A 16,631-nucleotide genomic window follows, 5' to 3' on the forward strand; every position below is an offset into this window, starting at 1 on the left:
TATTTAACTACTTGAGCTTGGGAGTACAAATCTGTCTAAAAGTTAACAATGTAAAATCCTGCATGCTGGCTTAATTCTGTTTTATGGGGGCTATATTAGTATCAGCACAGAAATACTACATTGATAGCAAAGCTGTCAAAAATAAAATAATGGGGGGATTAGACAGTGAGATATTTGAAATACTTAATCTTTGTGTAGTCCGTCTCAGAAATGTCATAAGACTGATAGTGAGTGCATGCTTACATGAAAGTAAAGTCACAGGAAATGCACTTACACTGAAAAATTACAAATCACCAGGTACTTCCAGCATTTTTGGCTGCCTTTATTTATCTTGCTGATGTGTGAGCTAAATACTGCAAACTGTGTTATATCTGAGAAATGAGAGCACGCGTGCTGCCCTGGATCATAAAGAGAGTTGATGGGAAAGTCAGAAATAGCTGTAAGAGGTTAATGAATCCAGATGCTGGAATGAATTCAGTAGGTGTCTTATTATGTTCCTCTCAAACATTAGATTTGTATAATGTAATGGTCAGTGACTTCCATATGTATTTTCAGTCAGCCTAAAGTAGCATCGGGATACTCGGGGACAGTTCACTTGCACAACTGGGCTCGCAGTAAATAGGCTATCGTCTGGAGCCTTTGCAAAGGTATTTGTAGACCTATTCAAAACATCCGAGAGGGGAGGTCAGAGAGCAACCCACAAAATGTTAGTGCGAGAAGACAAGGCACATATCCATCCCTTAAAAGGGTCATTAAGCTGTTCATGTTTCACAATCTTTTTGTCTGATGGACACCTACTTGTGATAGATCACCTTGTGTCTTTGCAAACTGCAGTTATGAATATTGTTGCTTTAATATTTGATTCTAATGGCTGCTGTGCTTTATCCTTCTAGGGCATCAGTAGCCTCTTCAGTTCACTTAAAGTGGTCAGACTACTTCGACTCGGTCGTGTAGCTCGGAAATTGGACCACTACATTGAATATGGAGCAGCAGTCTTGGTCCTGCTGGTGTGCGTGTTTGGTCTTGCGGCACACTGGCTGGCCTGCATTTGGTACAGCATAGGAGACTATGAAGTTATTGATGAGGATACAAACACGATCCGAACTGAGAGCTGGCTCTATCAGCTGGGAATGTCGATAGGAACACCTTACCGCTTTAACACATCAGGCTTTGGAAAATGGGAAGGCGGGCCAAGCAAGGACTCCGTCTACATCTCCTCACTGTATTTTACGATGACCAGCCTCACCAGTGTTGGTTTTGGTAACATCGCTCCAACTACAGATGGGGAGAAGATCTTTGCTGTTGCTATGATGATGATTGGCTGTAAGTATTAGAGATTCTCTCTCTCACGCAACATCTGATAGCCATGTGCCATGAATTCTGAGTATCCTAAGAACATCTAGAATCATGCTGAACATTATTGTACAGTTAAAACTGAAATATTTTGGGTGGCAGGGTGGCAATATAGTTATCACGCTTTCTAACTGGTTAGTTTTAAAATCACAGATGGGAACATTGCTGTGACTAGCAAAAAATCTGTCATTTTGGAAGCAATATTCTGTCAATATCCTTTCAATATTCTCTTGTAAGTAAAAAAGAAAATGTACAAAGCCTGAAGTATTAAAAATTAATAGGGTGAGCGTAGACAATTCTTCCGCCTTGCTTTGGTATAAGCTGGGGGAGGTCAAGGAGCATCTCACAAGAAGGAGACAATAGTAGCTCTCTGGAAGCCATCAGCTCCACTGAGGGCTGAGCATACATCAAATCCTGAAGCAAATAAGATAATACGAGCCTTGGGCACCTCTTCTGGCTCATATTTCCTTGTTGCAAGGGGTTTCGCATTGCCAAGCTGTCCAGCTTTTGGTCATGATGTGTCACTTCAGTGCAAGATCTTACTCAAAGTGCCTGGAGAGCTGCTTGCAGTTAAGGACTGTACTTTGGTCACCCTCGGTCATGCTTTTATGCATAAGGGTGGGATTTGGACCAAAATAAGGAGGAAAAAAAAATACATTGTTATGGAGGAAGAGAAACTGTTGTACAGTGATAGTACATTTAGAGGAAAAAAAAAGTTAGCCCTTGCTAAGCGGAAAATTAAAACCCAATATATAATGAAACTCAATTAGCACCACAGTGCGTGTTATATCAACGTGTGGCTTTGATTCTGATATATGTGTCATTTCACAGCAGTACTGAAATACACATGCAATGTTAAGCAGGCTGAAGGCCATCAGTAGAAAGACAAGCATTCCTGATTGAATAGGGATTGGGATTTTTTAGTTATAAAAATTGTTAATTTCATTCTCCTAGCTTTTTCCACTGCTTAAAGTCCCATCATTGTGTTAAAACATAGTGGTAACAGAAGTGGAAGTCACATAAAAGTTGGAGGCAATTATTCAGTTTTCTCATGAGAATAAGTTAGATGATGTAGCAGTGGAGTACAAAACAGGCTTCCATACATATTTCGTGATGAAGGTATCTTTTTAATAGGAAACATCCTGACCTTTGGCTTACTGTTCATTATGTTATGCTCGTGATACTAGCTAGACAAGAATAGCTAGTACTTTTCAGTATTATTATTCAGTACTGTGAATACTGGATAGACCTAACCTTTAAAAAATCAAGAATGTATGTGGGGATATTTTGGAGTTGTCCCTCCTCCAGACTCTTCATTTCAAAGTGTGGTGGAAAGAAACTGAATTTATGCAAGGTGAAAATTGATAGATATCTGCTCTGAATTCTAAAATGAGCTTTAATTACAGTAAGTTTTAAAAAATAGTGTTCTGGCAATTTTAAATCTTGTGAACAAAATAATATTTGACAATTTCGTTTGTATTTGATTGGATTTCTGGAACCTTAAATATGTATCCCTATAAACGTCCCTGTATCTGAGCATCTTTATCTTGTGAAGAACTACTTGGAAACCATTAGGACTGTTCACAAGATGTGTTTGCAGGAATGGCAACTAGGTCATCCAGTCCTTCAGTTTACCTCTCTGGACTTTGCAGGTTCTTGATTGCTTTTGACATGCTGATGGTTTGAGCTGTGGTCAACTAAACAGATTTGTTTAGCTTGCAGCTATTTGGAGCTTAATTGCTGATAAGGTTTCTTCCACTGTAAAAATTCATGTTAAAATAACACTGTTTTGTCTTTAGAACTAATCTCTTGAACATTGATCTGAACTTGAACTAGGGTAGTTTTATAAGAATTTTATCTGAACCTAAAAGATACGTAGCAAATGTATTGGGGGATAGACATGGGGAAGGGAAAAGGTGTCTCCTGGCTAGAACTTCTGTACGTCACTTAGGAAAATCTGTATTTGTACCTGGCCAAGTAGCATGTTTGCTAGGAGCTGAGCTTGTAACTCGTATCACAGTTGGTGGCTGCACGTTCCTGTTATGCTCCCCAATTTGCCTGTGTCAGATCACATAGAATTGCACATGGGGTGGATAGCATCTGTGCATGTCCAAACCATTGGAAAGAAGTTACTGTCCACTAGTAAAAGTGCAGGGTATGTGATATCTCTTTTAACACTTTACCATTGACACTGCAATTAATTTAGGATGTATTTAGTGATGCAGATCTCTAAAACATGAAACATTACAGATTTTGGGGTGTGCTTATATGAGTCAGATATACATGTGCTAGCCAGAAAGTCTTTTGCAAGTAAACTTCAAAATAAATTAATTTGGCAAACAGCTGAAAACTTCATATTGTTTATTAATAAAAGTGATTATACAATAAATTACATGTTCGGGGTGAAAAATGATGAAAGAAAATAATTAATAAGCTTCCTACCCAAGTTAGTTTGTATTACAAGGTTTCTGACTTTGACAGAAAATAGATTTAAAAGAGGTCAGGCAAATGTGTTGAGGTAATCTTCCTGACACTTCAGATCTAGTTGTGCTAGGAACTCAAAGGGCAGAAGCCTTGAAAGCCAGAGGACTATACCACAGATGTCTATAGATTTATATGCTTTCTGCAGATGCAGTCTTCAGATCTTGCAATTTGCTGAATATCCTTAAACTACATACATAAAAAATGAAGTGTGCTTGGGGTGATAATTAGACCTATGGCCTGTAGTGGAAAAGGAAAAAGCTATTTCCACTAACAAATAAGCACAAAAGTGTAGGATTACACTGAAAATCCTCTTTTCCACAGTTTCATCAATTTGGTAGTTTTCCACAAGTTTAAGAGCATCCAGGTGCACACTAGCTCTCAAAACCGTGCTTGAGTGGTGTGTAATGCAACAGTTCACTTCTCATCTTTCAGTAGGATGGGGAATGCCATTTTCCTTCTGTGAAGGGTGCAGAGAAAGCCTAGCTGTTTGGCCATCTAAAACTCCAGTTGAAGATAGGTGGGATTTGCAGTCCGACCTCAAATTTATTACTCTGTTAACTTCTCCCCTGCTAGAGGATTTCTTTAAGAAGTGTGCACATTTGTCTTGTTTTTGGAATGGCTAGGTATAGGCAAAAATGCATATCTGTATATTTAAATAGTCAAGTGAAATATGTGCCAGTCAGTTTACAACCTTTTGTGTATGAAATGGAAACACTGCTGGCACTTCTTTGAGGGTGTTATCATTTTTGTTTAGTTGAGTAAGCCAATATGTTAACAACATCGTTTTTGAGATCCCCAAACTGCCACAATAGTGTAATCAAAAATGGATATTTGGGGACAAGTGTATAACAGCCAGCATTAATACTTCAAATTAATTCCAGCAAAATTTTACTTTAAGTAGGCTGGAAATATTAGATAGGAGGGATTTTTTTTTTCCCCTTGGACCAATTAGCCTTCAAACTGTGAATGAATAGTACAACTTCCATTAGTCTGATGGGGACAAATGTAGCTGATCAGAAAGGAAGTGAGAGAAATTTCTTCTGTTTGTGGGTTTTATCCTCTGCACTTTTAGAGTGGCAATAAGAACTGTGCCAACAAACTAGCAGCTTGTTAACCAATGCCATGGCCAGCCAAGCCCCTGGTCACAATTTCATTGGCAAGACGGCCTTTGAAATATTGATCCACTCTTTATTGTAAAAGAAACTGAATTTTGTTGAAACAGAGGTGGTGGTCAACACGTGAAGATGTCTGTGACCTCCACCTTCTTTGCATGGGCTGACACCAGAGAGTCAAAGCACCAGTGCTGCACCCGTGCGTGGTGAGCACCTGCCTCCTGCTGGTGGCTGGCCCAGGGACTTCACGAGCATGGAGCACCTCCTCGAGGTGCTCTCCCTGCCTCCAGTTGGGTTGTAGCACTGCATTGGCACCCTGCTTCTCACTTGTGGTGTGGAGGGTCTTGACTTCAGTTTGCTGTGGTAGGGGCATTGCAGAACTGCTTCTCTGCAGCACAGAGGGTGGCGTCAAGTGAAGAGAAGTCAAGAATTTACTCTTAGAAGTGTGAACTCTTCTGACTCAGTGAACATAGAAATAAATTATTATAATTATTATTATGATCAAGAGGATGGAGCACCTCTCTTCTGAAGACAGGCTGAGGGAGTTGGGGTTGTTCAGCCTGGAGAAGAGAAGGTTCTGGAGAGACCTTACAGTGGCCTTCCTGTGCCTAAAGGGGGCCTACAGGAAAGCTGGGGAGGGACTCTGTGTCATGGGGTGGAGTGATAGGACAAGGGGCTTTAAAGTAAAAGAGGGGAGATTTAGATGAGATGTTAGAAGGAAATTTTTCCCTCAGAGGGTGGTGAGGCCCTGGCAAAGGCTGCCCAGAGGAGCTGTGGATGCCCCATCCCTGGAGGTGCTCAAGGTCAGGCTTGATGGGGCCTTGGGCAGCCTGGGCTGGTGGGAGGTGTCCCTGCCCATGGCAGGGGGTTGGAGTTAGGTCATCTTTAAGGTCTCTTCCAACCCAAACTATTCTGTGATTCCATACATATATGTGCATACATATGTAGCATATATGTATACACATGCAGCCCAACAGAGAGTATCTATTATGACGTTTAAAAGAAGAAAAGGAGTGTGAGATTTTTTTTTTTTTTTTTTCCCTCTGCATAGATATTTCTAAAATGATTTTAAATAGAGTGGATTTAATTGTGCAATGTTCATGTACCTCTGGGAAAGGCCTGGCATGGTGTGTGTTGCTCTGAGGAGCATTGCCAGGTCGTGCAGTTTTGCAGGCTGTCTTGTCCTCGTTTCTAGCAAACTTGGCTTTTGGTTTGATTTGGTTTGATTTACTGATCGAGTGTCTTGAATAGTTTCTGAGGAGGAAGGTTGTGAGCAGCAGCGATACTGTTTCCTTTGGTTTTGTTGTCTGCTGAGCTTCTTGGTTTTCAGGAGAGGAGTTACTGTGTAAATAAACAAGGGATTGCAGGATGTGTGTTGCTGTCTCCTCCAATGGAAAGCTGACCGAAAGGCTCCTGGTACTGTCAGCACAGGACTATGGTGAAATCAAACCCAAGACATTGGTGTCAGAAGGGCTCAGAGTATTACAAGTATTAGAAAGCATAAGCAATTTTTAACTAGTGCTCCCTCCATGTGTGTTTAATGTGCTTATGCAAAGAGTGCTGGAATTCATTCTCTTATGCTCAGCTGCTGATGGATCTTCTGCTCACTGCTTACTCTTGCAAAGCTGATCCTGAGGCAGAAATACAGTTGTGTAATGTTAACTCTCTGTAGGTACATTTACCATTGGTAATAGCACTTTGCTATAAATATTAAATAGGTAACTTTCCTTTTTATGCAGTCTTTTGTTACGGTAACTAATAAATCCAAGTAACTTTAATTAACTTCACTTACGTATCTCTGTATTTTATCCCAGACCAGTGGGAATTTTGGCTGAATGAGCACAAATGTTGGTCAAGTAAAAAGTTTAAGGTATGTGAACCCGTGGAAGGAAGGGTGGGTGTTTGTCTCACTAGCAGCACATAGAAACTGGAAGGGCTGGTTGAGGTGAAACAGCTGTGTATGGGCATTGAGCCTGCAGGGCCGGCTGCTTTGGTTGGTTTTACACCTGGGGCGGAGCAGAAGAACCTTGGTGTGCCTTGGTCGCAACAGCCCTGGTCTCTGCTTGGGAGCCAGAGCTGGAGGTGGTCTTGTCTTCTGAAATGCAGGGTCCTGCTGACCTCGTGGTGGCCGCAAGTGTCAGGGAGAAGGTGTTTTACTCATTATTTCAACATGGGTAGGTGCAAACCCTGGTTGGAGTTGTGAGGCACTGCAGTATGCTCATCATGTAGCCCTGGGGATGTACGGTCCATTGGTCAACCCCACCAAAGGGAGACATGGGTGGGTGAAAAATGCTCTCGATTCTTGACCTCAAGTAATGCACATATGTTTGGGAAGAACAAATTATTTTAAGATAGATGTGAAGTATCATTTGTGTGCTCTTGAGGATTTCAGTTCTGTGGATGCTTGCTGCTTCTGATAGGCAGCAATTCATATTGCTATGTAGCTGCTTTCCTGCACATATGGAAATTATAGTTTTGTAAAACAGGCTCTGTCTCCACATCTGTCAGTGAACTGACCTGCATGGTTTTGCCTCTATTTATTTATTGAGTGTATGCATGTGTATATATATATATGTATAGTCATTGGAGTGCCATTACTGGAAGTAAAAGCAATTAACTCCTCAGCTTCAATGTAGATGAATCAAAACATATTTGCTTATCCCTTTTCACAGATGAGCACTAAATTTCTAATTGATAGGGTATATATCTACAGACAGATCTTTCAGAGAGGCTGATGCCACATAAAAACAAGTTTAAAACCACTTTCTGTGGCTGTGAAAAGACACATATTTTCCATTTTTAATATTTGTGGGGAAAAAAAAAGTTAATGCAATTTTTAGTTTCTCCCCTGTGGAGGCATATACCTCAAAATAACAGTTCTCATATATTTTGTTCAGTGAAGCTGTCAGGTTGGGTTGTGTGTTGTTTATTTTTTCTAAGCAATAGCAAAAATGCGAGGACTTTCATTTGCAGTTTTCATATCTGGGCACTGTGTCAGCAATCACCTTGCTCTGCAGGTAGAGTAGGGATGAGCAGCTCTAAAAATGCTTTGCATTTTCTACTTATAACATAATATTGATGGATGTTTGCCTATCTGGATTTTGAGCGACTGAGCAAAATCTATCACACTTGTTTTGGAAGCCTCCCACTAATGTTTTCAGTTGCCCTGAAAGGTCCCAAGCTTTTAGTACCATTTCAAGGTAAATTATCCCCAGGAAGTAGGAACCTCCTGGAACAGCAGAGCTTGACTCATCCAAAGGAGGCAGTTCGCCGAGGAAAAGACACATGTTTGAGTGCTAAACTAGATCATAATTTTCACTGTGAGCACTCTAATTAGTCCAGGTAGTGAGAGGGATGATGGAAAAAAGAACAAAAGTAGGAGTTAAAAGGTCAGACTGAAGCACATGCATGCTTACGTACTGTAATAAATTTTCAACCACTGAGATCATTAATCAAAACAGAGCAGGCACCAAAAATACTCATCTTCATTGATCTTGTGCAAAACTAGCATCACGCAATCCCTGCTGCACTTCAGCAGTTGTCTCTGGTTAAGGTAGATGCACATCCCAGGTCTGTGAATAGCTTCTTATTACACAAAAGGGAAAAAAAAAAAAAAAAAAAAAGGAATTAAGATAGCATTAAGTACAGTTGAAAGTAGTCTTATTTACAGTGGTCTTGCTGAAAGGAACAGAAATCTGCCCTAGCAGTGCGAACATCCCACTGAACTATAAGAAAATGGTGGTGGTTTTTATCCTGACACGGGTCAGGGTCAGTGTCGCCATTTCACAGCTTCACAGGGGAGTAGCATGCTTTGGTGACCCCCAGCAGGACAGAAAGTGTTCAGAGGCACTTGTGAATGAAGATAGCCAGAAACAGATGAAAACTGGACTGTTGTTATCAAAATACCCAAACAAGAAACAGGCGCACTGCAGCATCATGTTTGGTGCTGGTACTGAGGCATCCCCTTGTGATACAGTTCCTCAGCTGTTAGACAAATGGATGTGGCCATGCTCTATGTTCTTATTACCAGTTTATCTAGTTGTAAGGGAAGCATGCGTAGGGCACACACTGAATGGTTCCTTGTGACTGTGCTGCTTGTGCTACCCCTCGGTAGTGACACTGCTTCAAAATCAGATGCAAGACTAGATCCTCAATGCAGTTACCTTGATAAACTCCACCTCTTCGTCTGGAGTTTGTCTCTATAATCTGGAGTAGGGAAGAGGCAAGTTATGTTGGCAGAGCTCTAGCAAAAGATAGCATGTAGTACCAGTACCCTTTCAGGTGTTGGAGGCCAGGGGCATTGCGAAATTGGTTTGTTGGAGGTCAGTAACCAGCCACGTGCCAACTGCTGGCTCGGTCTGCTGAGGATATCACTCGTGGGCTGATCCCAAAGGTCTTCCAGCCCAAAGCATCTTTTGTATACATGGTTATTGCAAGTATGCTGTTTTGATTTGGACACATGCTGGGAAAGAAACAAGGAACCTTACCCTGGAAAAAAAGGTCTCTGGGGTCTCTGTTCCTCATCACTAGCCCTGATGATGTGGCAAAGATCTTTTAGATGCCACAGACTTCTTGCTAGCCACTGTGGTTGCAGTTGGCATGCTCCCCGTATGGCTGATAGCTTTGGTTGCTTTCCATTCTCTTCTGTCTTAGCTATGAGCAACAAGTCAAGTTAGTAATTCCTCATTTTTTTTTTCCTTTTTAATAAGTAGGGGCAGTCTTTCCAGATCTATTCCCTCATCCCCCTCTGCTCTGCTTTATTGGTTGTTTGTTGAAGCTGCTCATGGTATTTGAAGAGCTGGTGTGTTATTGGTATAATTGCTAAGCAACTGTTTGGGATTTCTGAATGTTATTTTCCTTGGATGCTTTCTCCAGTAGAAAGAACCACCAGATGTGTCGTGGATATGGTGTTCAGCTACATCAAGTTACAGCAAATCTGGATAGAGTTTCTCTGAAGGAGGCTTTGGCTGCCAGGGCAGAATTTGGCCTGGTTATCTCTAAATATGAAAATACCCCATTTTTTCCTGTTAAGAGTAAAGAAAGATTAAAAAACAGAAACCAAATGAAAATAAATGACTAAAACCCAAACAAACAATCCAATGAGACCCCAAACATCAAAGTCATTGTGATAACAACAAAAAAAAAAAGTGGATAGATGACATCGTTGTAGGCTTTTTGGTCTTATAAACAATCCTTCAGCTGAGTCCTGAGGGATGCAGTTTTCAGTGGAGAGAATCGGTACCTCTCATCAGCCAGCAAGGGACCGCACCAGCTCACGGTGGCATTCTCCAAACCGCCGATGAGGTAAAGCGTTTGGATCTGGCCAGCACAGAGTCACATAATTGATATTCAGCACAGACAGGACACGCTGGAGGGATGCGGTTGGTGCTGACAGACTTCACAGCACAGCAAACTCAAACCCAGAGCTGCACCTCGTAAAAGCTGCCCCCTAATAGAGCAAGGCATCAGAGGCCTGCAGACTTTTAAAGGGTCACTACTACTGCAACATAAAACACTGGTGGCAAAGCCAGTGAAAGGGCAGGCTCTAGGTGACACGTATGTAAATAGCTCACTCCTACAAAAATCATTGTCTCCAGGCTAAGATGGGCTGAAAGGTTTTTTCAGGTTCACAACGCTGGTGCTAATCCTGTAATAAATCTGTCTGAGCTAACGACCGTAGCTATATGAGCAGTGCCCCATTCGTATGGGGTTAGTCATCTCCTCACCACAACATACTTCAGGGCAATATTTATAGAAGAAATAAAATGGTTTTTGTGAGTATATTAATTTGGTAGTACTTTGTTTCCTGGCCTGCTTTTAGGAAATATAAACTAACTCTGTGTGAGCTGTTATTTCATACGACGCAAAATTGAATAAGCAATACTCTTTTTCTTGTTATTTGAAGTGTAAGATTAAAGCTAGATGAAATTCTTGCTGTTGAACTCCCTGCAGAAGGCAATTTGCAAATGACAGTGGTAAATTTGCCACATACATTTGGTTGTGGGGAAAAAATAAAAATTAAAAAAAAAATCCAGAGGTGTATCACAACATTCTTGATGAATTTTCCCATGATGTGTCGTCTTGCCGTAGTGACTTCAAAAATTTCAGGCTGTGCTTCAGCCTGAAGGATTTAGGGAATGTTTGTACCTCAGAATACACTAGAATTTAATTACTAGAGTAGTCCCAGGAAATTTGACTCCAAATCACCGTCAGAATAATGCTAATCCAATCAGGATAATTTTTGAAGTGAGATTTTTGTGAAAAGCTTTAACCCAAAAAGTCCTTACAGTCTGTTTTCTCCTACAGAGTTTAGCCTGGATCTCGAAACCTCTGGAAATTTTTGAAAGGGCTGTAAAAGTAAATGGAGAAAAAAATGTTCTATTTGAAAGGAAAGAAGATGAAGGCTGTAAAGTGTTAATCATTTGTTTGCTTTTTTGAAGTTGTGGATGAGAGCTCACACTACAGTAATGTTATAGATAATTGCTTTTTCTCTCTGCTGTGGAGTGTTTCTAAATCTGTACCTTGAGTTATTTAATTGTAATGAGGAGAATGAGGAAAACAAATACGTATCCCAGCTGTAGGTGTCTTTATCACCTGATGTCTTTCATATCACAGGCTTCTGTAATCTTCTTAATGCAGAATTTTGCTTTTCTTAGGCCATTTCTTATACTGTTTCCTGTAAGTAGATTTAAAACACTGAAACCTGGTGGCTCTTTCAAACTTTTGTCAGCATGTGCGACCGATTTGTTTTGTAATTTTTTTTGGATTGTAAAGGAACATCATTTACTCAAGTTCATGTTTGAGAGGGAAGAGCCTGATGTGTCCAGAATGTGGGCTGGAAGGGGAGAGGAGAGGGAAAGGAAGAAGGGCTTCAGACAGGGGGGTAACACAGGGGGTATAACATAAAAGATGAGTTTTATGCTTTAAATTACTGAGGCACCCTGGAAGAGTGCAGTTTGTCTGGTCAGAATTTTATTTTCGATTCCTACCTGTAAAATTAGCTAAATACCAGTCGTGCACAAAAAAGCGTGACAGAATTTTGTTTCTTCTCCGGTCCCAGGAGAATTTTCTTAAGCAGCAGCTCTGTTTCTGAAGGATAGAAATCCTGAAAAAGGATTTGGTTTTGCATAAGAGTAATCTGTATTTCAAAGTCCATTCCTGCCTAAGAAAAATCCAATTAGACAGGCTTGGGAAAAAAACAGCAAAATAGAGCACCTAGTCATATGACACATTGTGCCACTTTTCATCTTAAATGGAATATGACAGAAGACCTGAAGCATCTTCTAAGCACCTTTCACCTCTGCATCATCTTCAAAAAGCATGTAGTTACTTCACTGGCTAATTGCTATTGGACTCAAAGGCTTGCTGTAGGTTACAAAATGTTGGAGTAGAGACAGCTCGCATTGCTGTAATGTGTAAGTGGTTTATGGATCATGAGGTGTCCCTAACTACTCAGATGAGCTATCCCATGACATCTTAAGAATGAATAAGGATTAGTTGCGCTTTCCAAATCAGTGAGTTTTAATTCACTTGGCTGGTTTTTGTATTTTTAAAAAGGATTTTTCTGTTTTAAGAAAAGGATAAGTAATTTTCCATAGGATGTAGGTGCTGCAGGGGGTCATATGCAGTTCATTTCTTGAAGCTCTGAAATATTCTAGTGCTGAACTTGAGTTGCAGTCTGAACATATATTCTATCATAAGCAGTAGTCTGATGGTAGAAATTCTGATCTTCTGAGAAAATATGGTCTGCATGTGAAAATGTCAATAACTTTTATCCATAGTACAGTAACTCTTGCTGCAACTGGTGTGAAAAAAGTGTAAGTAGACAAATAACTTATAGCTTCTCTTACCTGGAAGGAAAATAGAAAATTTATTCTTCTAACTGAAGGATTTCAACAGCCAGTAGGGTCTGAAGTCTTAAGTGCCATAGCCTTTACCATAAGATGACTTATGATTTAGGTATTAGGTATTATAGTTTAGGTATTAAAACCTGACATCTTACTCACATCAATGTGAACTGGGAATGCTTTTATCCTTTTTTCAAAATCAAACCAGTAACTGCACTGGGTGTTGTGGAATTAGATGCTTCTGGTCAGATAATGGGCAAACCTTGAGAAAAAATCACTGCCTTGAGAAGTGATGGCAAGTGAGTGGGGTGATTCATGGTCATGGTTCAGTAGTTCTTCAGTGTTAATGGAAAGATCCCGGGAGATTTTCACTACAAGATACAAGGGAGTTGGAGACTGGTAACATATCTGGAGTGCTCAAAGGCCAAACTGAAAGAGAGAAAATTGGATTTAAGATAAAGAACGAATTTCTTTGTAATTGTGAACTTTTTTTTTTTTTTTTTTTTTTTTTTTTTTTTTTTTTTTTCTGGTAAGATTAAGATTTACTGCAAAAACTTGGAAAGTAATGGAAAGGTTTTGGTTCATCTCTGGCACAAGAAGACCTTAAATAGTCTCAGAGGTTCTAGGCAGTGAATTTAAGGAATTGTGATAACCCCAAGCTCACTTGTTATAACCGTATCGCTTGTTGACAGTTTGTAGCCTGAGAACAATTTTTTTTTTTAAACAATAAGTTGCATGTTTACTGGGGTTTTGAACCAACCTTATCTTAATTTTCCTTTTAAAAAACCTGTCAGCCCTCTCAAAGGGCAAAAGATTGGAGTTCTACCTCCTAATGATCCTCTCTACTCTGGCACTTTGCATGCAAGTTCCTTGACAGTGTGTCTTTTTGCTTCAAACGTAGGTTTGTCAATGACTTTGCTAGTGAAAATAACACAGTATCTGCTGACAACAGTTCACAGATGCACACCTTAAATCTAATGTGTCTGTTCTCCTGTTTCCAGTTCTTTCCAGTTTCTTCCTCCTGCTTTTCTCTCACTTCCCTGCACAAACCTTCATTTTTTGGTCTGTCACTGCTCTGAGGTTTGCCATCCTGTTTGTTTTTGCACAGGGAGAATTTAATAAGAAATAAGGAACTGGAAAAGCTATTCAACTTGCTTTGTTCCTCTTCTGCTTTTAGGGAGGGTGGTTATCATAAACTATAATTCCTTGAACATCTTTACCCATTAATTCTGTTGGACCTTAAGCTTCTCACTCAGCCTGGTGCATTTAAATGAAGGGGAAGGAGACAGGAAGGTGGTTTTCTGTAGTGTAAATATGCAAAGTAGGCTTATTTTCTTGATTCACTTTTAATTGCCTTTGATTTGAATGTTTTTGATTCGATTTATTTCTCTCCATAAAAGCCTTTCTTCACACAACTGGGAAAGCCATAAAATGAATTTTATCTAGAACTAATTATGCCCAAACTAAAATTTCTGCCAAAACTAAAATTTCCAGGAACTGGCTTTCTCATGCTCTTTGCAAATAAGCTGACTACAGGTTAATAATGTGGCAACGGCAATAGAATGTGGGAGGGGAAAATGAACACTTTTCTGGAAGGGAGGCTTATTCCACATAAAGTTAGCAGCCTCCTGTGATAATGATAGAGGGATTACCAAACAGGCAAATTACTTTGAGCAAATCACTATGTCATTGTAGCTATCACACTGACTGTGAGCAGCTAAAAGGAGAATATCTAGCTACATGACTTTGTTTCCTTATGCTATTCTGACCTGCTCGTTTTTCGTATTTTTCATTTTCAAACTTTTAAGCTTGTTTTTCAGCGGATTTCGAGGGAACAGAATCTTGCATGGTGAACGCTTAAGATGGGTGTTTCTTTGTATTAGTTACTGACCTGCAGTCCAATTGATGAGTGATATTTCAGTTCTTCAGTCTTCTTGGCTGAAAGAGCATGGTTTGAAACATGATGCTTTGAAGCAGACAAAGACTTAGAAGGGCAATTTGATATATTTATTTAGTTGGAGAAGAGAGTGTGCTAGGGCATGAGGTAAGTATAGTCAATTGACTGCTGATTTTATCAGGATTATTTTACTCTACAAAGTGTTCTGATCACAATTATATGAACATAAAACATACCTCACTGCACGAGGGTGTAGTTCAGGTGCAGAATGGAATTCTCTTTGATTCAGCCATAGACTTCAATAATGCACAGGTCTGCAGGGAAGAGTAGTATTTTGTGGGATCATTGTGTTTTATCACCAGGCAGTCAGACATGAAGAAAATGTTCTCAGCCATTACCAGTTTGGATTAAAATGGAAAATATGATGCAGCAGGCAGCTCTAACAGAAAGGCATGACTGGTTGATTTGGTATATGGAGTACTGGCAGGCTTGCAAGGGTCCACAGCACAGCTGAGCAGTTCAGTGGCTGGTGATAAACCGGAGCAGGTTGGACATACAGAAAAGCAGGGAAGGTAAAGGAACCTGAGTGCAGCCACGTTTTTTCAACAGCAGTTTGCCTTGAGTTGAGAAGGACACGATCTGCTGCAAGGCTGGTCCATCCCTCCTGCACAGAGGGAATGGTGATGGTAGGACGGCTCAGGAGCAGAACTAACTTTCTAGCCTTGTACACTTAGCAAACGTGTGTACATGTAAATCACTTTTGGTGACATTATTAATACTGTCCATGTAGAAGCAGTTAGTGATGGGGTTTCCATCCTTCCTTACAGCTGTTCTGTAAACCACATGATGGCTGTGATCTTTCTTCAGCAGAGATGTAGTGGGAGAGTGTCAGAAGAGGATGAGCGCTGTGGAAGGACTCTGGGAAAGCACCTGACTGCTGCACGAGAAGGAGAAGTGCTGTCTCCTGTAAGCTGCTGACATTGGCTCTTGCCAGGTCTCTGTGCAATATGCTAAAGTCCCTGGATGAGACCTGGGGGGATCTGGGGACTGGGTTTGTAGTCCTGTGGTTTAAGGTAGCACAGGGTGGCTCGCGTTCAGTAAGTTTTGGGTAAATGGATAGTGAAAGAAGCACCTTCCCAGAAGGAGGCAGTACAGTGGAGAAAAAGAAATAAATCTGGGATGGCTGTGTGTGTGTGTGTGTTTGTGTGTGTGTGCTGCTACCCTTGCCTTCCTCTTGTAGTTGCTGTCTCTAACCTCATACTGCAGGAGAGTACTGCTTTCTACTTTTAAGAGGAAAGTATCTGGTTTTGTACCATTTTCTATGCAGCAGTGCACAAAATGGTTGATAGATGGTAATGTTTGCCTGAGGCTGCACAGCCAAATTCCCTGCTGGTTGCTCACAGGAAAGTTTTGTCTTTCAATAGTTAGTTGCTACCGGCTACCCATTAATACCTCTGTTTTAACAGCTCTAGAGGATTTTGCCATCAGTCTCTGGCTGCCTGGTAGTCCAATTGCCTTCCCATAAAGCTGGACTTCTTTCCCAACAACCTGCTGTTTGAAATGCCCATTAATTAATGGTCATTTGAAATGCTATGGGAGTGCATGCTTCTCACAGTTCAAAGGCTGTAGATTCAGCTCAGCTGAAAAAAAAAAAAAAAAAAAAAAAAAAAGAGCACTTGCTTTAGTTACAGCTGAAAAACAGCAAGTTTCCTCCAGAGTCTGTGCTGAGCCTGTGTCCAGGGTACATAGAGAAAGCAAGCTGCTCTTTTGTGTCCTGCTTCTGAATGATCCAGGTGCTCCAGGAGAGAGGGCGGCATATAAATGTGCCGAACTGAAGAAAATAATCAGCACGCAATCCACAAAACATGTTTACCCTAAGGAGCAGATTTTACTTTCACACAGGTTTCTTCCTCCACCGACTGCAGTGGTGCTTTTTCC

General features: G+C 40.6%; 1 protein-coding gene across 5 annotated transcripts in view; it reads left to right on the top strand.

Annotated features, from left to right (window-relative positions):
* KCNH1 (potassium voltage-gated channel subfamily H member 1) overlaps positions 1-16,631 on the top strand; it is a 185,080-nt gene that overhangs the window by 51,440 nt on the left and 117,009 nt on the right. For all 5 annotated transcript variants that reach the window (XR_014690875.1, XM_084512990.1, XM_084512991.1 and 2 more), the window contains exon 7: positions 894-1,323. Coding sequence is in view for 4 of the 5 variants with exons in the window: in XM_084512990.1 (XP_084369116.1) it covers positions 894-1,323 (430 nt within the window). In the remaining variant the exon portion in view is untranslated. The remainder of the gene's footprint in view (positions 1-893; positions 1,324-16,631) is intronic.

The sequence above is a fragment of the Aythya ferina genome (genome assembly GCF_964211825.1).
Source record: "Aythya ferina genome assembly, chromosome: 3".
NCBI classification, from domain to species: domain Eukaryota; kingdom Metazoa; phylum Chordata; class Aves; order Anseriformes; family Anatidae; genus Aythya; species Aythya ferina.